Genomic DNA, 23,530 nt, shown 5'->3' with positions numbered 1-23,530 from the left:
AAGGAGGGGACAGAGATGGTAAACATCCTGTTTAACTCATGTTGCTGGGGGTTATGGACATTTAACAAGACGCAATAAAAGTAATAGGACTATAAATGAATGTAATGCCGTGAAGCAATGATCAGGGTATAAGTGTAAACAACAGCATCTCAGTGAATTATTTATAGATTCTGTTCTACTTCATGCACATAATTTTCTGTGTAATACACGTTGTTTTTACACTTGCACTTAATGTCCATTTTATCTGAAAATGAAAAATGAATGTGTGCTGGGATTTCTGTACAGGACTGTTTCAATTTTTATTAGCATTTACTTTATTAATCAGTAGCAAGAAAATCAGTTCATTCATAAAGACAAGTGATTATCAGCCTTGAAGAGTTCTACTGAAGAAATCCAAAGAGAATTTAAATTTCAAAGGCATTATGTGATGGTTTTCTGAAGCTCATTTTAAAGGGCTAAAACCTGCCATCTGTAGAAATACGTAGCCAGTCAGCTCATCTTTTTAAGCTGCCAGTGTCCTTGAACAAGTTGTTTTATTCAACCAGAAGGCCAGATTTTCAGCGTAAGACCCTCGAAAAATTGATCTTCAGTAAACAGTGCTGTGAACTTATCAGGAAAAATAAACTGTACAGTTCAAAATTATGCATCTTAACCATAAGCTTTAATTTCATTGTAATGGGTGCTTGTTTTGTTATATTGGTTACATGTGTTAATAAAAGTAAATGTGTTAATGAAGGCCTTGCTGACTCGCTGCTGAATTGAATGTGTTAAATATGGAGGAATACTGCACTCTGCGGAGTCTGAGACGTGCTTTAAAGAGTGCCAAACCCGTTTGGGAATAAAACAAATAAGTCTCATATGAAATTACCTTATGCTTATGTTTTATTGTTTTGTGTGTAATGTATATTTAAGGAGAATATTTCAAAGTAGGTTTGTTTTGTGTAACATATTTAGAGGTGGCATTTTCACATTTAATGAATTAAGGGAAGAAAAAGAATTGAAGACAAATGGGTTAATTTTGCATGTTATGCTTATAGACCTAAACAACGAGGAAGTAAAGAAAGTCTTAACAAAACTGGGTTAACCTGGAAACTTAGCCTGGCACGTGTACGATTTAGTATGACACCCTATGTGTTTTAAGTCAAAATACTGGTTTAACGGTTTATGTTGGACCTCATCTTCTCTTGGTCTTTTTTTTTTGTCATCACCTCATTTGCATTTAATTGTCACTTCAACCCGTAGTGATATTTACTACTGTTTATAATTTGTAATTTGTTTGTAATTAAAACATTTCAGAAACAGCGAAGTAGCTGCAGTGCATTTATAGACATTGGTACAGTGAATCAGCTGGAATGTTGGACAGTAAAGGCACAAAGCTGGAGTTTATAAACTCACAGGAGTCACAGTGAAAATTAGGACCTGACCGATATGATGATAAATCACTGATGCTGATTTTAAGGAGGTGAAAATGGACGCACCCGCGGCGCAGTAAACACACCAAGAAAGAATACTCCAATCATGATAATCAGAGCTGCAATTCCTACAGCCAGTGCTCCGATCCCCACTCCCTTCTGATATCCGTCACTGTTTCCCTTCTCATAGGCCCTCTTCCATACCTCGCTGTCCTGCACAGCTAAAAACACAAACAAAACGAATGGCTTTCTTTAGGTAAAGATTTGACACGATGGCCCAATCACAAGCCAGTAAACTGTCAAAGGTAAATAAACACAAGTACAGGTTTAATTCACTTCAGTCCGTCCACTCTGCGCTCAAATATCCTCTAAATGGGGTCATTTTGGCTTCAGCTAGCTGGAACCGATCCTTTGCTGTTTGTCCTGCTAACTAAGCTATTGTTAGCTTAGCCAAAATGCTAGAGTCCCAAACACCACAGAACAGGTTTGATTTCAGCTCCCTGTCAGGCTCTTGACCTTATTATCAGACTTTACCATCTATACTCGTTTCAGCAGAGCAGCAGTCAGTCAGAATCAGACCTGTACTGTAGTGTGTGGCTCTGTTTTTAGCCTGATCAGCTAACTTAACATCAGCTTAGTGAGAGACTACAGATCCAAACACCACAGAACAGGTTTCTTTCTTTTATTTCAGCACCAGCTGCTCGACTTCACTCCCTCAGATTTGAGTCATCATCCAAATTTGTGTCGGTACTTCAGTTTAGCCAGAATCCAACATGCTCTGTGGTGAGCAGAGCTGCTATCATGCTAGCTATGCTAATGCTAACCTGCTCCTCTCTCCTAGCAGCACCGTTTAATGTTTATCTGTTGTTAAACAGCTGGTTTAACATTTATTGAATGATGGGTTGAGAATAGTGCACTGCGTTCACTTATTTAGTGACTGTGTAAGCAAAAAGTTTTAAAAATGTTTTCAGTTTTGATATAAAACGGCACAAGACGGCCCATAAATGCTTTTATGTCATTTACAACAGCCTCACCCAACCACAGGTCTTTTACTTTTGTTTTGCTCATCTTAATCTTCTTTCTTTTAATCTGTATCACCTTCAGGAAATGGAGATGTAGTTTTCTGATAACTGCTGATAACAGATACCCCCCCAAATAAAATATATATAATGTAAAAATCACATTAAAGTCATACCTTGGACGGTCACTGTGTAGGTGTGAATGACCTCTTCATTCCCTTTGGCCAGTACAGTGTAAACCCCACTGTCAGATGGAGTCACTGCTCTCAGCTGAAGGGCAGATGTTACTGATGCTCTCTGTGTGTATTCAGGTTTACACTGTAGTGATTGTCCATCCACTGTACAGATCTGACCACTGGATGGTCCAGCTGAACCTGTGCTGTTATAAATCACCTCCACTGGATCTGATATGTCCAACTTCAGCATCAGAGATTCACCAGACTCTGTCTGAACTGTAGTGTTCAAGGCTGAGAAGAAAAACAAGCATGCAAATTTGACAAAGGTAACATTTTAGAGCTAAACAAGATCTACTCTTATTCCAAAAGACAGAGGACAAATCAGAGCATCTGTCCACAAGATCTCTGAGGAACCAGCTGTGAAGATCCTGAAGTTTGCAGACGACACCACTGTGATGGGCCTCATAGCCAACAGTGATTAATCTGCCTACTGAAGTTTTATCTTTAAGCAGCCCCCTAGTTTAGATGTTAATCCTCCAAAACATCCAGAAGCCAAGCAGATGAATATGTCAACAATGCTGCTCGCACAGCTGCTGTGAACACACGCACATGCAGCTGCTAAAATCAAGTACAGTGCAGCCCTTAGGTGTAATGGTCAGTGAAGAAAACAGATGAACACTTACGCTCAATCTGTAGCTGAACATCACAGACGTCTTTCCCATCACAGTCACACGTGTACCAGCCTCTCTTAGTGAAATCAGCGTCAGTGATGGTGAGAGAGAGATTCCCCTTCAGGTACTGATCATGGATCATCTGATATCCCTCCTTCATTGATCTACATGAAGTCTGATCACACGCAGCCAGAGTGTCACTGCGTTTATGGAACACAGTCCATCTGACCAAACCAGAGCATCTCTCAGAGCAGGACAGAGTAGGCAGAGTCATGAAGCTTCACCTTCACTGGAGGATCAGCTGATTCAGACACTGCAAGAGAATGAAAGACAAAGACAACTTGTAGATAGATAGATAGATAGATAGATAGATAGATCTTTATTGTCATTGCTAAAAACAATGAAAAACCATTTAGCAGGTCTAGAATAGATATGAAAAGACGAACAAAACAGAAATAAAGATAAGGCCAAACACATAAACATAAATACAATAAGATAGTATATACAAACATACTAGTGCAAAATGAAATATGTAGTGCAAAATTAAAGATATCTCAGACTTAGTGTAGTTATAGATTTAGTCTCAGCCTTAGGGAGGAGCAGGAGGGGAGTAGGGACTTATACATCTGACTGCCTGTGGAAAGAAGCCGTTTTTTAATCTGTTAGTTTTTGCTCTGACTGATCTGAATCTTGAAATTGTTTACATTTATAAACTGGATGAATAAAACAGTGAATTATTATAATTTGTTAAAATAGGTGAAGCTGCAGATCTCAGTTTTTTGGTAGCACTTCTTACAAGTTATGTACAGTTAACTATGTGTACGGAATAAATTATGTTCCACCCATGAGTTTCATTCTGATACTCCACAATTCAGATAGCTAGCTTTAATTCATCAATGTTTTAATTTGTTTATTTATTAGTTTAAAACCATCAACATACTCATCTGTGCAAGAGTCCACCATTCTTTTTTAAATTTCAGTCAAAACACCCATGGAATTAAAGTTGTTGAGATTAGATCTAAGATAGCCCACTTGCATAAGGAAGGAGAAAGTCAAAGGAGAAGAAAAAAAAAACATGAGTTTCCAAAAACCAATTAAAAGCCACAGAGAAAATGTGTCTCCTAACAACCACCTGGAAGATGTGGTCGACACCAAAACTGTCCCCATCAGATAAACAGCACTTAAAGCTTTCATCTCTGAGAGAGAGGAGAAAATCAAGCTGCTTCAGATCTGAAAACATCCACAGGTGTTTCTGTCCATCCTTCCACTGTGAGAAGACGACTCAGCGCTGTGGGTCTGAAAGGATGTGTAGCTGTCAAGAAGAACCGGACACATCAAACAAAGAAGCTGAACGATGGACTGACCACCCCAGAGTCCAGACCTCAACACCACTGAATGTGTTTGATTACTTCAGAAAATGATCAACCAGCTTCTAAGACTGAACTTTGGAGGTGTGTCTGCAGATTCTTTGAGGAACTGAAAGTGAGTCTCACTTGTTCTTCCTCATGCTCTTAGGGAGGTTCTCCTTTTGAGTCTTGGTTCCCCTCAGTGGTTCTTAATACTCTAAGGGAGGTTCTCCTTTTGGGTTTGGTTCCTCTTAGTGATTCTTTCTCATGCTCTTAGGGATTGTCTCAATTTGAGTCTTTGTTCCTCTCAGTGGTTCTTCCTCACAGTCTTAGGGAGTTTCTCCTTTTGAGTCTTGGTTCCTCTCAGTGGTTCTCCCTCATGCTCTTAGGGAGGTTCTCCCTCTGTGATGGTCATAAGGGGGCTGTACTGACATTTCTGGAAAGATGCTTCGTAACTGTTGTTAAATGTGCTTTACTAATATAATTATACTGATCTGAACTGGGTGGCACGGTGGCGCAGTGGGTAGCTGTTGCCTCACAGCAAGAATGGCCCGGGTTCAATTCCCGGCTGGGCGACCAGGGTCGTTTCTGTGTGGAGTTTGCCTGTTCTCCCCGTGTCTGCGTGGGTTTCCTCCGGGTACTCCGGTTTCCTCCCACAGTCCAAAAACATGCAGTCAGGCTGATTGGACATGCTAAAATTGCCCCTAGGTGTGTGTGACTGTGTGACTGTGTATGTCTGTCTGTCTGCCCTGCGATGGACTGGCGACCTGTCCAGGGTGTATCCTGCCTTCCGCCCAATGACAGCTGGGATAGGCTCCAGCACCCCACCGCGACCCAGAAGGATAAGCGGTTTAGATGATGTATGTATGTACACAAAACACATCAGTACTGAAGAGGAGAGATATTAGAGACTAATTCTTTAAGAGACCCATTAAGATCAGTAAATCAGTCCCTTTTATCAAGTGGCCTCAGAAACAACACCTGTTTAGATCCACAGCTCAAGAGATTTGATCTCTGCTCTACCAGCAGATCAGTTCAGTGTTCCTTCTCACTCAGTGATCTTCCTCACACAAACTCAGCCTCTACAGGATTTCAGCAGCTACCAGTTTATTCAAGCGCTGAGCAGCACAGTGTCTTTGGAAGCTGCTGTCCAGTGTGACTACATGCACATCAGATATCTGGACAAAACCTTTCTATCAGATCTAATAAAGACACCTGTATTCATTTACATGTTGTGTTGAAATGTTTTTTATATGCAAAAAAATAAATAATTCGCTTCTTTACTTAGGGTGTAAAATTGTAAATGCAAATGCATTAAAGATTAGCCTAATATTGCAGCTTACGACAACATATACATTTTAATAAAGGGCTACCTTTATTTTGAGTTAATTTTCTATAAGAAATTCTTCTTTACTGTAAAGCCTACAGTTTATGAAACCAAATGCATTATAGACCATCTTATTATTGCCACAAGCGGAATTTTAAAGTTTCCAAACACAATAGCATCTGTTGGGCCTATAAAAACAACTAAACTTCTACATTTTAATATTTTATTGCGTTCAAATATTTCCCTATTATTCACAACTGTTTACAAAGCAGAGTGTGATGTGTCTTCTGAATTTTCAGCCTCTAAAATTAAGAAGCAGAAGTAGCTTCACGCTCCCGAGAGGTGCAGCAGTCCAAGTTGCTACAGCAAACAAAATTAGAAAAATGTTAAAATAAACTTTCACTTTTGATGGTTAAATACATTTTTTACAGTATCACCTATAAATGAAGCACCAAAGGCATTACAGACCTGTTATTACAACTTCCTACACGTAGGTTTGTTTTTATGCTGGTTCAACAACAAATGATCCAAAATTTACTTGACTATGATTGTGAGTTTACCCCAAATATAGGTCACTGACACATGTATCCCATCTCTGCTCATAAAGTTTACATTTCAGTGCTTATTGTAAAAAGTAACAAATAGAACTGGAGGCCCTGTTAGTCTTTAACTTTCACACACAAAAATCCTATACGTTCCTTACCCTTTGATATTCCAGAAAGCTTTTTTCATATTACTACAAACATATTCTTTTTTAAATGTGATTTTTAACTGTTGTTTATTAAAGGTCTTAACAGGTTTGTCACTAATAGGCAGACCGCGGTCCAAGTCTGGAACCAGGCGGTGTCCTATGTGGACCTGGACCTATAACTGATAAACAATGGAGAATTATTTAATTTTCGTTTTACTATTTTAATCGGCGTAACTTTTCTAGCCTTTACGGTAGCCTTAGCGGCCGGAGACTCACAGACCAATCGCATGCGTTGTAAATGTCACATGTGGCGCTACTCAGCCAATCAGACCTGTGACGCTCACACACACACAGAGAGAGAGAGAAACAGCAGTCAGAGAAGAAAGTGAGTCAGAGGGAAGTTATTTCATATGACGTGATCTAAAAAGAGAAAACTGATTATAAATGTTGTTGAAATATGACTGAACTGTACTTTATTTGATTGGACATTCAGTTGTTGACTGTATAAGATGTTGATATACCTACTAGGCTACTTCAGTAAACAGTATATGGCACTGAATCATGATGCAGGTTAGACATTGATGTTCTGGACCTTTGCTTGATGAAATTCTCTCTAACTGGACCTTACTGAACTTTAATTAAAGACCCCTGATCTAGGACTTAAACTTGTTTAACAATTAAATCAATTGGTTATCATGACATACAAATACACAAGCAAATGCACTGCTGACCTCATTTTACCACTTTAGTTTGACAATTCCAATTTGAAAATAATAATAAGGTTTAAACATTGGCTGTAGCACTGTAGGCTGTTGTAAATTAAAAAACAAAAGAATCTGTATCTCAATAATAAAGAAGTTACCAATTTTTATTGTTGAATTAAAGTAAAACACAAATGCCTCATTCAAATTGCTGTACCATGTTACAATAATAGAACTGCCTTTTCTTCATCCGTGTTCATAATTTTAGGTCCTACAGTACAGAAGCTAATGAATTATTTGTGCTTGAAAATTGTAATAAAATTGAACAGAATTTTAAACTTTACTTGTAGTAATAATAGGATCGGCTTTGATGCATTTAATTTAACAATTCTGCATCATACAGTAGAAACATTATTGAGTTTGAGGTTTAAAACATTACTTAAAGTTGAACACAAGACCTTCTTCCAATTCTGATTGCTGTAGCAAGTAGCAGTAACAGGGCCGTCTTTCATTCTTTTGATTTTAAAAGCTTGAGCCCCACAGTGTAGTTTTTTTTTTGTTTGTTTGTTTTTTTTTTGGTCCATTTATTTCAATAATAGAGCACCGTTTACTGCGTTTTGTTTGGCCCCTATGGTAAAAAACCTATTGATTTATGGGTATAAGATATTCATCATAATTTAACCTATTACTTCATTTAAATTCTGTTATATGTGGTTGCAATCACAGGATACTCTACGACCAGAATCTTCACTAAACTACACGTTCTAATGACTATTTAACAGAGATGAAGACACAGCGCAGCTGCTTATCACTGTTTTTACTTGCAGATCAAGATGCAGTGTTGGGGGCCGTTGGACAATTACAGGAAGAATTGTTCAGTGTCAATATTTCTGTAGCCACTGGCACTGAAACGTAAAGTACATTATTTACAGCAACTTAATCTGGTAAAAAATTATCGTAATAATGTAATTAACATAATTTTACCAGACATTAATTTTATTAGAAATGTATTAAATTATTAAATGTATTAATTTTATTAGAAAATTAATCCCTGGCTTTGTGATGTCAGAAATTGATTCATTGCATATTACAAAGCTTGTGTCTGTAAATACAGAAGTAAGAATCATTATATATCTATCTTTCAGAATTGGTTTGACATCATGTGGCTACAATTTGAGAGTAATTAATAGATTATTTAATTAATAAAATTTGTATCAAGTAAATAGCATTTGTTTACCAAATAAGCCTTGTGGTGTGTGAGAAATTAATATCAAATATCAAATATCAAAATTCTGTTTGCTTGAAATCACGACAACACAATTTGGAAAAGACAAAGATTTATGTGAGTAATGAAATTATCAAAAAAAAATAATAATTACACATTTTAATATTTACCAAATACACCTAGTATATAAGGTATAAATATTTACATATTACTGAGTTGATTTGACTTCATGATGTCACAAATTGAAAAATATGATGTTATATAATAAAATAATCAAATAAATAACAGAATTTTTACCAAAAGAAGCCTTGTAATATGTAAGGAATAAATATCTGCATATTTTGGATTTGGTTTAATATTATAAAGACAACTTAGTTGAATAGATTTGATTAAGAAAATTGTCACATAAATTACTTCACTATTTATCAAAATAACACTTATATAAGAAATAAATATCTACATATTTCAGAGTTGCTTTGACATGTCATATTAAATGAGACAAAGATTAAGAGATTTGAGTGAATTATAAAATTATCAAATACATTTATTATTTAATACTTCACTATTTAACAAAATAGGAATTGTAGGTAAAGAATGATTATCTGTATATTTCAGACCAAGTTTGACATCATAAAGTCACAATTTAAGAGAGGTTAATAGATTTCACTAATAATTTCAAAAAAATTACTTCTATATTTACCAAAATAAGCCTTGTAGTATATAAGGAACAAAAGCAAAATATTTTTACTTAAAATAGGACAAAGAATAATAGATTGACAATCCCATTTCCAAAAAAGTTGGGATGCTGTGCAAAATGTAAATTAAAAAAAGCAAAAAGAAAAAAAGATGTGCAAATCATTTAAACCATATATTTAAAGGAAAATACTACAAAGACAACAAATCAAATGTTTAAACTGAGAATTTTTTTTTTTTTTTATTTGCTCATTTTGAATTTGATGCCAACAACAGGTTCCAAAAAAGTTGGGATGGGGGCCTGTTTACCACTGTGTTTCACCACGTCTTCTTTTAACAACACTCTGTAAGTGTTTGGGAACTGAGGAGACACTGCTGTACTTTTGAAAGTGAAATGTTTTCCTGTTCTTGTTTGATACAGGATTTCAGCTGCTCATCAGTTCAGGGGCTCATTTGTCATATTTTTCATTTCATAATGCACTAGATGTTTTTAGTGGTGACAGGTTTGGACTGCAGACAGGTCAGTTTAGCACCTGGACACTTTTAATACAGAGCAATACTGTTGTAATACATGCAGAATGTGGTTTTACATCGTCTTGCCTTCCCTGAAAAAGACGTCATCTGGATGGCAGCATATGTTGCCAAAACACACATATCGTTCAGCATTAATGGTGCCGTCACAGATGTGGACGTCACCCATGCCATGTGCACTAATGCTCCCCTATACCATCATGAATACTGGCTTTTGAACTGTACACTGATAACAAGCTGAGTGGTCTGTAGGAGGACAGTGTCCATGATTTCCAAAAAGAATTTCAAAATGTTGATTTGTTGGACAACAGGACACTTTTCCACTTCGCCTCAGTCCAAATTAAATGAGATCAGACCCAGAGAAAGTGGCAGTGTTTCTGGATCCTGTTTATATACAGCTTCTTCTTTGCGTTTTAGAGTTTTAATTAGCATTTGTGGATGCAGTGATCAAATGTTTTCACAGACAGTGGTTTTCAGAAGTGTTTCTGAGCCCATGCAGTGATTTCCTCTACAGAATCATGTCTGTTTTTAATGCAGTGCTGTCTGAGGGCCCAAAGATCACGGCCAGCCAATATTAGTTTTCAGCCTTGTCCCTTACATACAGAGATTTCTCCAGATTCTCTGAATCTTTTAATGATATTATGTACCGTAGATGATGAAAAGCAGAAGTTCTTTGCTATTTTATGTTGAGAAACATTATTCTTGAATTGTCTTTCACAGAGTGGTGAACCCCTCCTCATCTTTACTTCTGAAAGACTCCGCCTCTCTGAGATGCTCTTGTATACCCAATCATATTACTGACCTGTTGCCAATTAACCACCAGGTGTTTTTTTTTTAGCATTACACAACTTTACTAGCCTTTTGTTCCCCCATCTCAACTTTTTTTGGAGCGTGTCATTGGCATCAAATTCAACATGGGCAAATGTTTTTCAAAAAAAACGATACAATTTCTCAGTTTCAACATTTGATTTGTTGTCTTTGTACTATTTTCAATGAAATATAAGGTTTAAAGGATTTGCACATCATTGCATTTTTTACAGCATCCCAACTTTTTGGAAATGGGGTTGTTTTTGGCTAAAAAAGTTCTAATAAATTACTTAACTTTCTGCCAAAATAAGCATTGTAGTACATAAGGAATAAATATTTGTATATTTCAGAGTTTGTTTGACATCATGAGGTCACAATTTGAGAGAGATCAATTGATTTCACTATTGAAATTATCAAATTAATTTTCACTGCTTACCAAAATACACCTTGTAGTGTGTAAGAAATAAATAACTGTACATTTTAGAGTTAGTAGAATATCATCATGCCACAAACTAAGTAAGATTAATAGATTTGATTAATAAAATTGTCACAAATTACTTAACTGTTTACCAAAATAAGTCTTGTAGTATATGGGAAAAATATCTGCATATTTCAGACAATGATTAATAGATTATTTAATTAATACAATTTTAACAATTAAATAACTTTGTGTTGTAGTATGTATAAAATAAATATTAATATTGTTTCACAGTTTGAGAGATTAATAGATGAGTAATAAAATTATCAAATAAATTACTTCAATATTTACCAAAATAAGAATTGTAGTATGTAAGGAATAAATATCTATATATTTCTGTTGGTTTGACATCATGGCGTCACAACTTGAGAGATTGAGAGATTTATGTGTGTAATAAATCATTGCCTATCCCAGCTGTCATTGGGCGGAAGGCAGGATACACCCTGGACAGGTCGCCAGTCCATCACAGGGCAGACAGACAGACATACACATTCACACCTAGGGGCAATTTAGCATGTCCAGTCAGCCTGACTGCATGTTTTTGGACTGTGGGAGGAAACCGGAGTACCCGGAGGAAACCCACGCAGACACGGGGAGAACAGGCAAACTCCACACAGAAACGACCCTGGTCACCCGGCCGGGAATCGAACCCAGGCCATTCAATGTTGGAAGAAATTGAGAAAGCTTAATAAAACTATTAGCAAATAAATACTAGCCAAAACAGTCATTGTATTATTTAATAAATGTCTGTATATTTCAGATTTGGTTTGACATCATAAGGTCACAATTTGAGGGAGATTAATAGATTTTTATAAATGATAAAATTATTATCAAATAAATGATCACTATTTACCAAAACAAGCTTTGTAGTATTTACAAAATAAATATTTGTACATTTCAGAGTTGGTTTGACATCATGAGGTCAAAATTCTGGAAAGATTCATCTATTTTTCTTATCATTAAAAAAAAAAACATTTAAAAATGTAATTAATTAATTAAAATGATCTGTTTATTTAACTATATTTGCTGTAAATATACTTTTAAATACATAAAAGGTCTCATGAGTTTCTGTGTGTGTTCATTTGAGTGTCAGTAGCTGCAGATCACTGAAAGGTTGACACTGAACATTTCCTCCTGTAAATTTGTGACGGTCCCCAACGCTGCACGCGGCATCTCTGATAAATATAATCATTAGAAATTGCAATTCAGTGAAAATTGTGGTTGTAGTTTGTCTTCTTTCATTTCTGCGCCAAACTGCAACCGCAACATCGATCCAAGTTTTGCTAGCTGGTGAGGAAGAGTGGGATTCTGTATCCCACACACCAACGTCAAATATTAAAGTAACTTACCGCAGTCGCTTTTGCCCCCTGGCTGCGCGCGCACCCGGCAATGTTTGTCAGCGGAAACCCGTCTTTTATAAATGCTAATATTAGATACAGACAACATATGATATTTTATATTTGTGATGAAAAGTCGAACCAACACCAGAAATGAAAGGGTGGGCTCTCGGCTAGCATTAGCTAGCATTAGATACCAGGTACTGCAAACGTTGGCTTTGTTAGTTGGCTGAACTGTAACTTTAAAACTTATATACAATTAGCATTCATTCATGGACACTTGGCACAATCAAATTCAGAAACTCAATGTAAGAAAGTAAAGTGTATGTAAAAAACTAGCTAGATAGCAAACTTAACATACAGTGCTTCTGGCTTACGCACCATCGTGTGGTCAGCGGACGGCTACAGTGGTCCATGACTATATAATGGCGACCTGTACCTGGCACAGTAGCCACGTTTACATGCAGCCTGATAATCCGTTAATAATCCGACTAATACCTCAATCAGAATAGAACACGTCCATGTAAACAACTCAATCGGAATAGTCTAGTTCGATTGAGGCCATTCAGAATACAAATTCTATCCGATTGAACGAGGTGGGTAATCCTGTAAATAATCCGTTAAATAGAAGAATAATATCCGTGTAAACGCCTGTATCTGATTACATTCCTTATCGGAACGTGTAAGTATGTTCTGCGCATGTGCGTCGCTTCATGGCGAAAGTTTATACCGTTCAACATGGCGGAGCAGAAACTGGTCTGCAGAGGAGACGAAGTTTATGCTCTGATCTTTAAAAGACGGCGGTGGGACGGACGTCCAGCTTATGTGTCTCAGAACACGACGTCTTCCTCTCGGCCTTCTTTAATAAGGACATGTGAAGGACGTTTTCCTGAGTCTGACATCATTTTAAAGCAGTTAAAAACACAAGCACTGCTCACTGCTGCTCGTCTCACTCTGACGGGACTCACGTGATGCTTGTTGTCATGGTAACGTCTACACTACACTGGTTCTCTACACATGCGTGAGCGGCGCAGGCGCAGTACAGGACGCCCAAACAAACACACACACAGCAGTGAGCACACGAACAGGAGGGAGAGTCTCAGACCAGAGACCAGAGAAAGCGAGAGAACTTCGCGCTTTACATAGTCAGACAGACGACACGCTGGAAAGGAGAGGAAAATGAGTGACAGGAAACGTAGTAACGTTTGGACACATTTTAATGTAATAGTTCAAAGGCAGAGTGTCGACTGTGCACAGTTAAAACCTCACATCGAGCAGGCTCCACAAACAGCCTGCACAGGTATATGCGAACTGTTCATCCATCAGAGCAAGTAGAAGGAAAAGACAAGCAAGAGAACCTGCTATTAATGAAGGAATAAAGGATGCTGCATATTTTTTGCATATTTGCATATTTTTTTGCATATTTGCATATTTTCTTGAGTGATGTTTTGTTGATGCTGTGTTGTTTCACTGTACACATTTACAAATTATATACACAACCAGAGACTGGACCTTTTTGTCTAATTTAGAAGGGTCTTTGATTTTTTGTATTTTATCATTTATTTTTGTAGCCCTCTGTTCCATGATGAGCATATAAATAAAGCCGTATAAGTAATAAACATTTGATATAATGTATGTTTTTACATTAGTAATTCATTTGACACATTATTTGGTAATAAATTAATTTAAGCAACAAAAAATCTGAGGAGCCATGTGGGAGCCGAAAGAGCCGACTCTTTTTAGTGAGCCGAGCCAAAAGAAAAAAGAGCCCGAATTCCCATCACTAATGCACGCTGAAAGACTGAAAGAAAAGATGCCAAGAGGTAAAGCGGGTGATACTGTGAATGCAGCCTCGGCCGACCACCAGGATTACGCGATGTCAATGCATGACACTTCGGCAAGGGGAAAGAGAAAGCCAGCCTCCACACCCACCAAACCCTCAGTGCCACCCAGAAAGAAACATAAGACGTCGGTAACTCTGGTCTGGTTTTCAGCAGCGACTCCACTAATGCGAGCATTCGCGCTGCAGCCTGGCGGATAATGGCGCGTGCTAAATTTTTAAGGAAAATCGGTGTTCTACAGAGGGCACGTTGGCATTATTGATGGTCCAAGGGTATCTCTTGGTTAGCTAGCCAATGGAAATCTGGACGCTGCTGTTTTTTTGTTCTTTTTCAGAGTAATACTGGGACGCAACAGCAGAGTTTCCCAACACCAGTGGTGGATGAAGTACACAAACCATGTACTTGAGTTAAAGTAGAGATACCCAAGGTAACATATTCCTCCAGTAAAAGTAGAAGCTCCTCCCTTTAGACCACCACTTGAGTAAAAGTACTAAAGTATTTGCCTTCAAATGTACTTAAGTATCAAAAGTAAAAGTACTAAAACATTAATTATGACATCCTATGATGTCCTATTATCATTTTTGTAACAAGACTCTGCTTCATTAACTCATTTTAGGTGAAAATACTCCAGTGTCTCTCTTGGTAAACCAGTCTTTTAATAGAATGTCATTAATTAGTGATGCTGATGTCTATTAAAATTATCATAAGCTCAAAACACTAAAGGCAAAAAAATTCCATTAGGTAGAACTGAGTGGCTCTGAAATAAAGCCAAGTTTCAGTTCAAGATTTGTTTGCAACTTAGTTACAAGTTTAAGTTAAATAAAAACTTTAAACTCAGATTCACAAATGAGTTTCCTTTACTAAACTGCATCTGTAGGTCTCTGTTCATAAACATAAACCAGCCAAAACTAATTTACTATAAAATGAAAGTGTTTGTCAAAACAAGCTCAAAACTAAGTGTGCGCTGTGCCCTGATTGGTGTTCTTGCTTGCACTTCTTTCGTTTTGATATGATATGTTTTTATACACACATAAACCAAAAGGAACGACAGATTTCTCATAATGTAGTGGAGTAAAAAGAAAGATATTAGACTTTGAAATGTAGTGGAGTGAAAGTGAAAAGTCGCCCAAAATGGAAAAACTTCAGTACAGATACACCAAAAAACTACTTAAGTACAGCAACAAATTACATTTGCCTAGTTACTGCCCACCACTGCCTAACAAGCAACGTTTTTGCTTCTTGTTCTGTGGCGTTAGTGCACTTTTTCCTTGCAAGTATTTAAGTTTTCCCTTTCTTATGTTCACTTTTAATTTTACTTTTATTTCCTCAAATGTTAGGGGACTAAGATACAATGTTAAAAGAAAATCCATTTTCTTATTTGGAAAAATGAAGGAGCACAATGTCTGCTTCTCCAGGAAACACACTCCACTGACACTGATGAGCGATTTTGGACTAGTCAATGGGGGGACAGAGTTCTGTACAGTCATGGCTCTACAAAAAACAGCTACAGCTGTCCTTTTTTGGAATTTCTCTAGGAACATTGTTGATGTGAAAGCTGACATTGATGGTCATTGGGTGTTTTGTATATTAGAAGTAGATGCTAACTTTGTTATTTTGGCCAATATTTAAGGATATAATAGTCCTAGTCGTAACAAAACTTTACTGTCTGATGTTAACAAAGTTATACAAGAATATAGAAGAAGGTTGCCAACAGATAATATTATTCTTGGTGGGGACTTCAATATGGTTCAGGGTGAATGGTTGGATAGATCACCTTCTTTATTTGAGAGGCATCACTATAAAAAAATATATATTTTTAGTTGCATTAGTTGACTGATCCCACAGATAGATGGTTATTTTAAAGAACTTTGTGAAGCAGAAATAACTATGGAAGAGTTAGAAGAAGCGTTAAAGTGTTCGTCATTAGATAAATCACCTGGTTCGTGTCACTCCCTCACACAATGACACAAGGTATTACTACTCTTGTTCCAAAACCAGGGAAAGATCCCAGAATACTGGACAATTTACAGCCGGTAACTTTATTGAACACAGGTTACAAATTGTTAATCCATATTTATGCAAACAGATTAAAGTGTGGTGTATTCCATTATTTCTGAAACGCAAAGCGGCTTCATGAAAGATAGATCCATTCATTGAAATACTCGATTGGTATTTGATTTGTTGGACTACAATCATATGATTAAGGAAGATGGTTGTGTTTTACATTCTTTTATTTTCCGAACGCTGGAATTGTTTGGATTTGGGGAAAGGTTTAGAAGTATTGTTGAATCCTTTTATAAAGGCACTAATAGCTCTGTTTCCTTGTTTAGGGTACTTCACCTAGATTTGACACAAGATGAGGAACAAAGCAAGGTTGTCTGATCTCACCTCTTTTTTTCATTATGGCAGCAGAAATGCTGTCTATCTACATCAGAAATTCAGATTGTGACAAATTGAAAGTGTTTGGCAGAGAATTTGTATTTAGTCAGTTGGCTGATGAAACAGCTATTTTTAAAAAAAAAAAAAGATATTCAGCAAGTTCCTAAAGTGATACAATAGATGGAATGTTTCTCCAAAGCCTCTGAATAAAATTTAAATTTTAAAAAATGTGAACTATTACCAGTTCATAACTCTCCTCTAACGGAAATACACGGTATTCCAGTTCAGTCGAGTGTGAAATATCTTTGCATTCACATTTCTAAGGATAATAAATCTGTAGAGTCCCTGAATATCTGGAATAATTTGGATACATGTAAGGCTCAATTAAGCGCTTGGCTCCAAAGAGATTTTTCATTATTTGGTCGTATCTATTTGACAAAAATGGAAAGTATTTCTAGAGGCATTTACCCAGCATCTACTATAGCCTTTCCAAATTCTGCTATTAGGACCATAAATCAAATTAACTTTGAATATATCTGGAAGAGGAAGACACATTACTTTAAAAGGGCAGATTTAGTAATATTTGTAGTATATAATTCAGTGTAGGTTATGATTTTGATTCAGTCATCATAAAAGCAACAAAACAGAAAATTATTATTATTATTATTATTATTATTGCTATCATTATTATTATTATTATTATTGCTATTGTTATTGTTATTATTATTATTACATTATGACAGTGGCCCTAAATTGCCGTCGTAGGTAGGTTGGCAGCATGAACACAAAAAGGATATGATCTCATGAACGCTTTGTTGAGGCTACATTCAATGTTTTAAATGAAAACTGTTGTTTGTTTTGATAAATACATGAGAAGCAAATCAGCATCTCTGACATTCACTGGCCCGAAAAACACCCAGCTCACCCCCCATCTATAATAATAACTGACTGTACTTCATTATTATCAGAAATAAAGCGAATTCAGTGGATATAAAAGAGCAAAGCGCTGGTAGAATAAGACGTTTCAGTATTCACACTAATGCAGTCCTGTTAGACAGTCAACATGAGGGGAGGAGTTACAGGACAGGCTGTGGATCAAACTCATATCGAACCCATTTAACTACTCTACATTTTAGATTATTTAATACAATCTAACGGACCGATCTGTCCATGTATTTAATGCACAATAGATACAAAAAATAAATGGACCAGCAACAGAATTCTGTTTTACAACCGGTCAGCAGAAACGCCGAATCTGCGTCACAAAAACCACAACTAACTTCTCAACAACTAATAGCGGAGCACTCTGAGTTACGCCCCGCCCATTTGGCAAGTATATCAGAGATGTTAGAAACAAGCACAGCAAGAAAACTTAAAGTTCACATGTATTTGGCTATTACAGCCGGCAGGTGGCGCTCATTACCTCATTAAAACGGCGCCTTTAACAACGTCAGGGTGACAGAGAAGCGGCGTAATTTACGGTGTGTTATTGTATTTAAAACAGCGGGTAGGTAGTCTAATATTTCATATATATATAACGTCCTCACTTTAAAAAGGTCAGACTAGACCAATTCACCCTCACACTGTTAGTAATAAAGGTTCTGTTCAGGTACATTTCTCGTTCATCAAGGTACAAACAGTGTAAATGTTCCCTCAAAGTGGTTTTAAGGTCTGATTATGAACCTTAAATAAGTTTTTCCAGGTGAAAAGTTCATATTTGTTCCTTTTCATGTTTTAAAACAGAACAGTAAAATAAAAGCCTGGAGACGAGACGGGGTGTGTGGAGTCAGTACAGTTTAGCACATATCATTTCAGTGGATTATGGTTCAGTTATGTTCCCTGACTAAAGGTACCGAGATGTACCCTTGAGGGGTCCCACCCCAGTTACAAGAGAAGCACTGACCCAGTTTATTTCTGAGAGTACAGATCTTACAGGCTGATAAACCAGTCTTCGCAGGCGTTTAAGTTAGAGCAGTGTGTTCAGTGTAGATGCATTTACAAATGTGTGTTATTTTTGAGTAACTGCTTTAACAGGAAAGCATTATTTATTTTTGGACAGTATAAATGTGCCAAAGTTCCGTTTCCAAAGGTTGTTATTTTTTACTGGGGCTTCTTGTTGGAACGTCACTGTGGTAACTATACATTGATAAGGTGGTCCAAACTTTTATAAGGTTATAGATGATATACCACAAGGTGGCAATGAAAATCTAAACAAGGGGTGCACAACTCCAGTCCTGGAGGGCCGGTATCCAGCACAGTTTGGAGGTGTCCCCGCTCAAACACACCCACTAAATCTGGCAGTGAACAGATAAGAGTAATCAGGTGTGTTGGAGCAGGTAAATCACCAAACTGTTCTGGACAGCGGCCCTCCAGGACTGGAGTTGTGCACCCCTGAGCTAAACCATCCCCACCATGCACCATGCTCTTATGCTCATTTAAGGAACTCCCGGTCTAAAAGGAATTTCTCCATGAGAAGAATGAATGGAGTTTTAGAAATTTGCCTCTGTTGCATCCTCTGATAATCAGAGATGTTCCAGAGCTGATACGCTTTGTCCTGTGAACATTCTTCTCTCGAATACCACTGGATCCTCTGAATTACGAGGTCATAAAGAGTTGAAGTATGAATATTGCTACATGTGAGCTAAAGCTACTGAATTCACGTCATTAGACTGTCAACCTTTGTCAGTGTGGTAGCATATTTCCATGTACAGACTGAGGGCAGTTGAAGAGAAGTCAGGACAAAAGGAGCAGTTCTCTGTTCTTCATCTAGGCTATCAAAATATCCTAATTATTATTTTAACGCTGGTAACATTTTCTCAGGACTTTCTCCAGCTTCTCGTTTGAATGTTCCAGTTCCACCTTAAATGGTGCAGCAGTTACATTCCCTGGAGGGACTTTCCGTCTTACACAGAGTCACCACACTCAGATAACAGAGTCTACCTGTGATTCATCCTCCATGACTACCAGCTGCAGATGACTGTAGACTAGATTGGATTTAAACTCATGATCTCCTGATAATGCAGCGAATGCTTAGCCTACTGCACCATTCTGGCACTCCTGTTTACAAGCCTGCAATTAATGTTAATGTTGAGTTAATTAATGTTCTGTAATTAGTTCTATTGATTTACTATTTGATACAATAATAAATCAATAGAATTATTTATAGAACATATCAACCACAAATCACTTTGAACTAAATCTGGATTAAACTGCAAACTAGGATGTGTAGTAGTGCTCCTATGCACTTACAAAGGATGGTTCACCCAGGATTCTTTAGTATAGACAATGGTTCTATATAGAACCATGAACACCATTTCATGATTAAAGGGTTCTTTGCATCATAAAATGGTTCTTCAGATGGTTCTATATAGAATATTTTGGAAAGGGTTCTATATAGCATCAAAAAGTGTTCTTCTATTGTAGCAACGTAAAACGTAAAAGAAAAAAAATGTATAGAACCATTGTGAAGAACCATTTTACAATGTAGAGATCCTCAAATAACACGCAGAATGTCACACAGGCCAAAACATTTAAGGTCAGATCTGACTTTAAACTATGAGCCCCACAATCCTGTTATCCTGTTTTAGTTGAGTATACTGTGTGAGTCAAATCACTTCCCTCAACAACGGCTGGCCGCTTTGTGGGCATTGCTAAAACACACAGGTTGAGGCTTAAAAAGAGAAAGTGTGTGCAGAGATAAAGGCCAGTTCTAAACCCCCAAAGCAGCCTAATACTGTTTAAACATTTAACAAAATCATCTGATGGTACAACATTTTATCAACCATGTCTTTCACTCATTGTGCTTTCCAGTGTTAAATCACACTGTGTGACTGTGGGCGAGACACAATCAGTTACTGTGCCACACATCAACAATCTGACTGGTTGCCACTTAATCAATTTGTATAAAATTCATCAAGAATGAGAGAATAAAGAGATGATCAGGGCATCGGTGGTCTAAATGACCATTAAAATGAGAGACATCACAAAATATTCACTCATAAGACCTCACTATTTCTATCAGCTCAGTTACTGTGGAGTATTATATGTAGCTTATCATTTTCACAGGTTTTCAAATGCAGCATAACACATGCTTGCAACTGAACTAGCATGTTTATTGGTTTTTAGTGATATTTGAGCAAAACAGATTATTCCAGATTGAAAAGACTGTGAGATCTAAGAGTGATATGATGGTAGAGCCCAGGGTTTCAGTGTGTGGATATGATGTTAAACGGCTACTGAAAACAGACAGATTTGGTTCTACAATCTGATCGATTGAGCCACAAGAGGCCATGTGTTACAATGATTTTGTCACAGGTTTGGTGTGTAATTATACAGGACACAAAGTTAAATTATACACGCCTGTGACGGTCACATGTGAAATGCTGACCGGTGTGTTGTCCTTCTCCTGTACAGTGTAGTTCCCGGTGTCTGAAGGCATCATTTCTATCAGAATGAAGGTGTTTTTTTTTTTTTTAGGTTAAATGAATAACCGACTCTAAATGTAGGTATTGTGATATAATCTGAGTCTGTTCTACAGTTTCTCATTAGGCTGAATGAATAACCGACTCTAAATGTAGGTATTGTGATATAAACTGATTCTGTTCTACAGTTTCTCATTAGGCTGAATGAATAACTGACTCTAAATGTAGGTATTGTGATATAATCTGAGTCTGTTCTACAGTTTCTCATTAGGCTGAATGAATAACCGACTCTAAATGTAGGTATTGTGATATAAACTGAGTCTGTTCTACAGTTTCTCATTAGGCTGAATGAATAACCGACTCTAAATGTAGGTATTGTGATATAAACTTAGAGTCTACTTAGATCGCAAGGTGCTGCTGACTATTAGTACCTAGAATTAATAAGGCTACATCAGGGGGTGGATCCTTCTCATCCAAAGCCCCCCAGCTTTGGAATAATCTTCCAGTCAGTGTTCGGGACTCAGACACAGCCTCAGTCTTTAAGTCTAGGCTAAAAACCCACTTCTTTAGTGGAGCCTTTGGTAATTACTTTTCCCTGTGAGATGAAAGATGCAGATCTGGGGTTCATGGTCATAGAGTGTTATGGTGAACTGGGAGTGTTGGTGCTGTTGTCCCACTGCCTCACGCGTTCACTCACATTTGTTGACGGTAGAGTGGAGGGGTGCCAACATCTCAGGGAGCCTCCTGACTCTGTTACCTTCTGGTTTCTCCCTTTTAGTTAGGCTGTAATAACTAGACCTGCCGGAGTCTCTGCTGCTCTGTTAATACTGTAATCTGATCAGTCACTCATTACACAACTGACTCTCTGTGTGTTTCCTTTCTTTGCTGAGTTGAACAGCTGCCCATCCTGTGTGTCTGATGCTGTTGCTTCTTCTGCCTTGACCGGGTGCCACTGCTCACCAGCCTTCTGGACCGGTTTGACCACCATGGAGCTTCTCGCTGTACAACACTGTGCAAACCTCACCTGCATGAACTGACCCTCCTGATGATGCTGCTGCATCTTTCAATCATAGACGTTGCTTCTCCTGCTTTTCCCCTTCTCTGTATCAACCTTATTCTCTGCTGTTACTGTTTGCTATCCAGTGTGGTCCAGATGAGGATGGGTTCTCCTCTGACTCGTGGTTCCTCTCAAGGTTTCTTCCTCTTTCTCTTAGGGAGTTTTTCCTGCCACTGTTGCCGTTGGTGGCACTCATGGCGGCTCGATCTCAGATGTTTTTTTTTTTTCTGTAAAATTGCTTTGTGACAACGCCTGTTGTAAAAAGCGCTATATAAGTAATCTTTGACTTGACATTTGTGGGCAGAGCCTAGAGAAAGTATCTGTTTGTTCAGATACGATTCAATCAGAGTTCAGAACGATTCAGATAACTACTGATAATTAAACTAATGGCTAACAATGATCATACAGGCCTTAACAACAGTTTGTTCTCCTGAAAAACTGCATACAGAACGGACTGGAGTGAAATGCATTTCCTCCAACTCAACTTTTTATGCAAATAATAATAGAAATCATAACAAATAAAAAGCCAAACTCTAACTATTAGGGCACATGTTTACACATGCTGAAAGCTGGAAAATATGATGCTCTGACACAGAGTTCAGAACGATTCAATCAGAGTTCAGAACGATTCAGATTTCAGTAAAGATTCAAACACTGAGTTCAGAATGATTCAAACACTACGTTCAGAATGATTCAAACCCAGAGATCAGTATGATTCAAACACAGTTCAGAATGATTCAAACACTGAGTTCAGTATAATTCAAACACTGAGTTCAGAATGATTAAAACACAGAGATCAGTATAATTCAAAGACAGAGTTCAGTATGATTCAAACACAGTTCAGAATGATTCAAACACAGAGATCAGAATAATTCAAAGACAGAGTTCAGAATGATTCAAACACAGTTCAGAATGATTCAAACACAGAGATCAGTATAATTCAAAGACAGAGTTCAGAATGATTCAAACACAGTTCAGTATGATTCAAACACAGTTCAGAATGATTCAAACAGATATCAGTAAAGATTCAAAGAGTTCAGTATGATTCAAACACAGTTCAGAATGATTCAAACAGATATCAGTAATGATTCAAAGAGGTCAGTATGGTTCAAACGGAGTTCAGAATGATTCAAACAGATATCAGTAATGATTCAAAGAGGTCAGTATGGTTCAAACGGAGTTCAGAATGATTCAAACAGATATCAATAATGATTCAAAGAGGTTAGTACGATTCAAACACAGTTCAGAATGATTCAAACACACACTTTAGTACGATTCAAACACAGAGTTCAGAACGTTTCAAACAGAATTCAGTACAGAATCTAACGGGCGAGCGTGCAGAGAACTACAGCTAACATTTATCCTGGAGTGCTGGATTGAATTGCACCGGCCTGTACTCAATAATTTCGCAGTAACCA

The 23,530-nt window shown here is 37.3% G+C and overlaps 1 protein-coding gene across 1 annotated transcript in view; it reads right to left on the bottom strand.

The window, feature by feature from the left end:
• Positions 1-1,129: 1,129 nt before the first annotated feature.
• Positions 1,130-23,530, bottom strand: part of LOC118826998 — a 38,037-nt gene continuing 15,636 nt past the window's right edge. Inside the window, exons 4-6 of the mRNA XM_036598160.1 lie at positions 3,291-3,591; positions 2,608-2,898; positions 1,130-1,633 (exon numbers count right to left, since the gene is read on the bottom strand). Of these exons, the coding sequence (XP_036454053.1) occupies positions 1,455-1,633; positions 2,608-2,898; positions 3,291-3,552 (732 nt within the window). The 5' untranslated portion in view covers positions 3,553-3,591 and the 3' untranslated portion in view covers positions 1,130-1,454. The remainder of the gene's footprint in view (positions 1,634-2,607; positions 2,899-3,290; positions 3,592-23,530) is intronic.

Source organism: Colossoma macropomum, unplaced genomic scaffold, assembly GCF_904425465.1.
Source record: "Colossoma macropomum unplaced genomic scaffold, Colossoma_macropomum, whole genome shotgun sequence".
NCBI classification, from domain to species: Eukaryota; Metazoa; Chordata; class Actinopteri; order Characiformes; family Serrasalmidae; genus Colossoma; species Colossoma macropomum.
This window is presented reverse-complemented; position numbering and strand designations above follow the sequence as displayed.